Raw genomic sequence first — 6,430 nt, 5'->3', positions numbered from 1 at the left:
CCAGATAAGCGGGCAGGGGAATTTCTTACCGTGTTCCGGGAAACGGAGGGGGCGAGCAGGGGCCGGCCCCGCTGTTGCTGGGGGAGGAGAGCCGAGTTCACAAGTCGCTCCCCGGGACGAGGGCTGAGCTCACACCTCGCCTCCCGCAGCCTCGCAGAAGGGGGGGAGGTAGGGGAAGAGGCACCGTCGGATTTTTGGACCAAGCTGGGGAGGAGGGGGGTGCTCAGAGCTTGCAGGGGATGCATAGGACAACTGTGACAAACCGTGAGATATATATATCTATATATAGATATAAAAAAAAAAACACCACCACCAAAAAACCCCCAACCAACCACACACTGATAGCAGCATCCAAATGAGCACAGTGCCAGGGATAAAGCTGCAAGGAGAAACTTTGCAAGGGATTGCTACATTCAGAGACAACTCAGCCCCCAAGGATTGTGCTCCCTCCTCCTCCTCCCCCCCCCAGCTGGGACACCCCATAGAGGCAAAGAAGAGGCACAGAGCCACCCCCACTCTTATCCCCGGCACCACCACATTTATTAAAAATTACTACTATGTACATAGAAAAAGAAAACAGAACCAAGTTTTGTTGGGAGAAGTTTGTGTGCCAGTGCTCTAGGGTTGATCAGTTTAAAATGGCTGAAACTATAGGCAAGAAGAGTGGGTAAGTTACATCACTTCCAGTTTTGTACAGGGCAGCTGAAAAAGTCACTTTACATACATGTAAATAGAAATCTGTTCATGTTTTTTTGCAATGTTCCATATGCTAAGTTTGAGTAACAAAAAAAGAAGCCTTTTGAACTTCAAAGTACCACTGGAGGTCCTTCTGACTGAACAGCTATAGGTCAACTATTTATACATTATTCCACAATATTCTACAGTGTACCTAGACAAAACACAACTGTACACTTTGCTTTTTTTGGCCACCTCAGAAAAGGTTAGGCTTTTGGGATGGAAGCATGGGGGGGTTTCTTAATGCAAGTTCTAAACTAAGAAAAGTCAGATTTGGTCATTGTAACCCCATCATTAGTAACAAGACCTTCAAGTCAAAATCCTGCCTGGCAAGCAGGCCTTATTTTGGCTATCTTCTGCCAAAGAAAGCCTTAGCTGAGCAATATCCAACTTGGCCAACTGCTGCAGAAACAGGTTGAAGAAGCCAGCTCTATCTAGAACAGAACATAGCATTTGTGCAGCTCCCTGCAACCCAGCCTCCTTTTATCAGAGGGGGAAGCAGGAGAGAAAGTTAAATTTGGGATCCTACCCCCCTATTTCCTTGCTCAGGAGTGCATAGATTTGATCAGGCCTCTGAGCCAAGCCAAACTGTACACTTTAGTGTCTCCAATAAATAAGCCACACTGTAAAAATCTAGGCTCCTGCTTACAGCTTCCACATGTGGTTCCTTCTAAAAGAGGGGAAGAATTCTACCATAGTTCACTCTTTCCCTACTTTGCTACCTGCAACACTCAAAAAGCTTTGGCACCTTCTTTAGAATTGCACACAACAATTCAAGGTGGAAGGCAAGAGTCTTTTTGGCAATTGTAATGCAAAAAAACCAAGGCCACCCTGAAAGAAATTAGCCAATTGGAATAAAAGGATGCTTTAAGAACTAGTATAGAATGCGTAGTAGCCCATGCCTTTTGAAGTGTCCTTGCTATAGTCCTCAGCATTAATGTCCTCACATTTCATAGTCGGGGAATTTTCATTGCTGGAAGTGCTAGGGGAGAGCCGTCTTCTCTTACAAGCACCCGTGTAGACCCCAGAATCATTTGAATCTAGAGACTTTATGGAGGGTGGAGTCTCTATCCAGGATGAGCCAATTTCTTCTTTCACCTTCTCCTTGGAAAGCTGGTCTTCAGAGAAACCTGGAGGACTTGTTCTGGAGGTCCAAGGTAATCCTGTTGTCATTTTTCGCTGGTAAGAGCCCCTGCTCCCCCAGCCTGCCATGGATGGAAATGTCGGGTCAGGGTAGTATCCCAGAGCATGGGATGTCTGAAGGGGGAGGGATTTAATGCTGTAAGGGAGCAAGGTGCTAGGAGAATACTCCGTCTCATAAGAGTTCATGTCCAGTTTGTTGGCACTGGGCTGCTGTACAGGTGTAACAAACCACCGCTGGGGAGGGCTGGCCACCTCTTCATTCTGCTGAGGGGAGAGCAAGCCGTTTGTCTGAGGGACGGTTCTCTCACCATTGTAAAACCTGGCTGGGGGCAGGTTGTTGACAAACTGTTCTTGGAAGAACGGTTGCACGCTGTATCGGGCACCAGGAACAATCTGGTGGGATCTAGGAGAATCCGTGGGAGATGGAGTTAATCTGTCATTTTCTGAAGCTGTGTACATGCTACAACATAAAAGAAAAATACTGAGTGTTGTTCTTTACAATTCCAGTGTGACAGTAAAACAAAACAAACACACAAATGGGAAGAAACTGAGTTATTTCTTAGTTAGAATCACAACTACATTTAACTGGATGTTCATTTTTATCCAGTTTAGGAGTTCAGGTTGTTTTTCTAGAGCAGTGTAAAATTTATAATCTTGCTGTTACAAGTATACACTGTTCTCTGCCAGCCAACCCATTTTAAATGGGGTGCAGCACCTTCCTCCCAGAAACCATAGCTGTATACATACAGCTCCGGCTTTTCAAAAGCCATTTGATGCTAGAGAGCGAGCATTAGGCAAGTCTTCTGCTGACAGTTTGAAGCAGCTGCCTGCTCTGTGAAGATACTTGATACACTACTGCCAATCCGCAGGCAAGCTAGGTTCTGCCAGTAAAAATTTTCTACCAAAATTCAGAAGCCTGCTGGAAGACAGGTCATCAAGACAATACAGTAACTATCCAAGCAGACGTTTAATGCCTTTGATAGGAGCACATCAGCTAGCAAAGCAGCCAGTAGAAGTATCACTAGTCTTGCATAACTGAAGTAGTGACTAAAGAAAAACTCTTTCACACACATTTCAGGCCAAAATCATGCCTCCAAGAGAGAAAGCTGCAGAGAAGACAGAAGTGTACTTACGAGTCATAGTTGTCTCTGAAACCTTTTGCAAAAGGATTATGGTCAATTTTGAGCTGGGTAATCTAAAAGTGAAAGCAGAATATAGCAAGATGAGACAGTGAACTCAAGACAATTTTATTCTTAATTGTCATTTTATACATCCATGCTTACATCAGTGTTTTGATACGCTGTAACTGCTATGAACTGCGTTTCAGGGAAAATAAATGTTTGAGTCTTTGAGGAGTCATTCAGATCTTCAACACCATCTTCAGTCACTTCCACAATGTGAAGCCGGGGCTGGTACTTATGTAGAGATTGCAGTACTATCATCTAAAAGGAACCATGAAAGAGACAAGATCTTTAGACAAACTGCATCTAACATTAAAACATGTATTTCATAGCCTAACACTTTCTTCCTGTAAATTTTAATCTTTTGACATGGGAATGGAGCAATTTTAACTATTAACAGGAGATGATTCACAGCTTGTAGCCCTGTTTCACTAGGTTATAATATGCTAAAATCTGTAAATGCAGGAAATCAAGAGCTATCAGCTACACTCCCACTTTGAGCAACTCCGGAAATAGATATATTATTGTCTAAAACCAAAGAAATTCACACATCTATTTCTGACATTTCTAATTATCTTTATAGGGACAAGCAAAGGAAACAAGATCTACGATCCAGTTCAAGAAGCAAACAAGTCACATCTAGCAGCTCGATGAAATGCTGTAAAGCCCTGAAATCCCAGGGGTCCCCTGGCTGGGCCACCAAGAGCCCCTCAAGCCTGCCTCCACACACACCCCCCCTGCCATTTACCTGCGCGTTGTTGTTGTTAGCACCTTTATTGTTCGTTAGCTTCAGTTTCCCGAAAGAAATCTCCTGCCTCATCCAGTGAGCCCCAGTGTTGGGCGACTCAGGGTGGACGTACACCTTGTTGCCTGCGGAAAATAAGCCAGTAAAGCGCCTGCCGGGCACAGGCGCTTTGTTCCACCGCCGGCGGCTCGGAGCAGCGGGGCAGGGCGGGCGGCAGCGCCCGGGCAGCACCTCGGGTCCCCGATGTCCCCGCTCCCGCACAACCTCGCACACCGGGGTGTGAAAAAAAAGTTGCAAGACGCCCTTAAAAGCGTAGCTCTGCCCGCAGCGGGATGCCGGGGGTGGGGAAGACCCTGCAGAGGCGGGGGGAAGCGGGAACCCTTTCTGGGAAGCCGACTCGCAGGGGAAGGCGGCGGGGAGACCCCAGAGAACCCGCACCTACCTTGCATGTTGTTGTCGGCTTTGCCGCAGGTCACCCACTTGCCCCCCTGGAAACGCCAGTGGTTGGGGTCCGCCAGCACTACCTCCACGAAGACGTTGTAGTGGGCCGTGGGGTTGAGGCCGGTGATGTTAAAGCTCAGGAAAGGAAACATCCTCCTGGGGAGGGGAGGAAAAGCACACGGCATGCGACGCGGGCCGGGGAAGGGGGCGCAGGCTCCGGCGGCAGCTCCGTCCCGCCATCGAGGAGACCAAGGAGGCGAGCGGCGAGCCCCGACCGACCCCCGCCTCATCCCCCGGCCGCCTGGCGCGGGGAAATCGGAAGAGCCGCTTTTCGAGGACGGCATCGCCGGGCCGGAGGCACTCCCGATGGGGAGGGCACGCAGCTCCTTCCCGGTGGAGCGGGCAGCGCTGCCCAGCACGGAGCGGCCGCGGGCGTCCCCCCGCCCCGCTTCCCTCCGTTTCGGCCCGCCCCCTGCCCGCTTACCGGCCCTGCTTGGTGATGATCATCTCCGTCTGGTGCCGGTGGAACTTGAGCCAGAGGGGCCGGTTGCAGAGGAAGACCTGCGCCCGCAGCCCCGGGCCGGCGGCCGGCACCCCCAGCGCCCCTAGCCCGCCGCAGGAGCCCGACGCCGCCGGGTACGGGCCGTAGAGGGTTCCGCCGGCCGCCGCCTGCCCGTACTGGTACCCGCCGCCGCCGCCGAACTGCGCCCGGCCGCCGGGCGGGCAGACGGCGCCCGCGAAGCCGCCCGGCGACAGGACCGAGCCGTAGGGGTAGCGCGGCCCGCCGGGCGGCTGGTAGACGGTACCGTGCTGCGCCGGCGGCGGGTAGGGGAAGAGGGCGCAGGGCCCCCCCAGCTCGGCCCCCGGCGGCCCGGGGGACTGCAGGTAGTAGCGCTCGGGGCTGAGGCTGTCCATGGAGTAGCGGGCGGCGGCCGGGGGCAGCTCCTCCTCCCCGCAGGGGGTGGCCTTGCGGCCGTCCGGCTTGGGGGCGGCGAAGGGCGGCTCGCCGGCCTCCGCCTCGCCCAGCATGGCCGGGGCCGCCGCGAACTTCTTGGGCGTCTTGTCCAGGTCGAGGCGCGGCGGCGAGCCCGGCCGGGGCGGCCCGCGGGACCCGCCGCCGGCCCCAGCTCCCGCTCCCGCCCCGCCGCCGCGTCCGCCGCCCTCCAGCGGGTAGAAGGGGGCGCCCGGCAGGGCCCCCGCCGCCGCCAGCAGCGGCTCGCCCAGCTGCATCCTCGGTGGGCGGTGCGGCGGAGCGCCCGCGCGGTCCGGTGCCGACCCCGACCCGCGGCCGCGCAGCGCAGCGCTGCGGCAGGGCTCCGCCGAGGCGATTTATACCGGCGCGCCGGGCTCCTCGGGCCGCCGGGGAGGGGCTTGCGCCGGGCTGTCTCATCGCCGCCCTCCACCCCCGCCGGCCCATTGGCTGGGCCGCGTGACACTAATTTAATTAGACAGCTACTAATTGGAACAAGTCACCTGTGACTCTGGTGTGTGCCCCCCTCCCCGGCCCCCCCTCCCCGCAGCCGGAGGGGCTACGGCCCTCCCCGTGCCCCCGTGCCGCTCGGAGCGAGGGGAGCTCCCGCATCACCCCGCGGTGGCCGCAGTGAAGGTCCCGACTCTCCCCCCCCTCCCCCCCAAAAAAGACCTTCTGCAGAGGTGGCACCGTCCTCCCGGGCGCACAGCCGCTCGGGCACGGAGGGGAGTATGCGCGGCGGGGAGCGAGGGATGGGGACGGGGACGAAAGGGAAAACGGGGTGGGGGAGAGCCGGTCCCAGCCCCGGCACCCAGCGGGGAGCGAGGGCGGCGATCCGCCGGGCCGCTGAGACGGGGCGGGTGACACTAGCCCCGCTACCCCCGCGCTGGCCGTCTCGCCGTTCAAACAATCGGGCTTGTGCCTCAGCGGAGGCCAACAGCCGCCTTCCCCCTCTCCGCTCCTCGGGCAGCATCGTTATCACGGGGGCGACACGTTTCACCTTATCGGGGACGTCTCTGTGGGAAGCGGCGGGGCTTGGTTCGCAATTTGTTTTCAGGCACTGGGCAGTCGGTTTTCCGCAACCCGCGTTCCCCTTCAGCATCTCCCACCGGGAAGGCAGATTTATGATTCAGGCGGGTGTCAGGTCTGGCGCTCGCTCTCAGCGCAAAAAATCGGAGCCTTTTGCCCCAACGGGTGAGGGAACAGCACTAGGAA

General features: G+C 55.3%; 1 protein-coding gene across 1 annotated transcript; it reads right to left on the bottom strand.

The window, feature by feature from the left end:
• Window positions 1-516: 516 nt before the first annotated feature.
• EOMES (eomesodermin) lies at window positions 517-5,521 on the bottom strand. The gene is made up of 6 exons (XM_069770978.1): window positions 4,730-5,521; window positions 4,247-4,401; window positions 3,808-3,929; window positions 3,162-3,320; window positions 3,012-3,073; window positions 517-2,338 (listed from the first exon to the last, which is right to left on the bottom strand). Exons 1-6 carry the CDS (start codon window positions 5,473-5,475, stop codon window positions 1,603-1,605), a joined length of 1,980 nt encoding a protein of 659 aa, XP_069627079.1. The 5' UTR covers window positions 5,476-5,521; the 3' UTR covers window positions 517-1,602.
• Window positions 5,522-6,430: the final 909 nt, after the last annotated feature.

The sequence above is a fragment of the Haliaeetus albicilla genome, chromosome 2, assembly GCF_947461875.1.
Source record: "Haliaeetus albicilla chromosome 2, bHalAlb1.1, whole genome shotgun sequence".
NCBI lineage: Eukaryota > Metazoa > Chordata > Aves > Accipitriformes > Accipitridae > Haliaeetus > Haliaeetus albicilla.
The sequence above is the reverse complement of the archived record's forward strand: the minus strand, read 5'-3'. Positions and strand labels throughout refer to the sequence as shown.

What these genes read in the sequence shown, in the direction of transcription:
- EOMES (XM_069770978.1), bottom strand. Translation starts at nt 5,475, where the DNA reads ATGCAGCTGGGCGAGCCGCTGCTGGCGGCGGCGGGGGCCCTGCCGGGC. An exon ending in AGCCGACAACAACATGCAAG is followed by an intron (nt 3,930 to 4,246) that starts GTAGGTGCGGGT and finishes TATTTTCCGCAG; the next exon opens with GCAACAAGGTGTACGTCCAC. An exon ending in CTAACAACAACAACGCGCAG is followed by an intron (nt 3,321 to 3,807) that starts GTAAATGGCAGG and finishes GGTTCCTTTTAG; the next exon opens with ATGATAGTACTGCAATCTCT.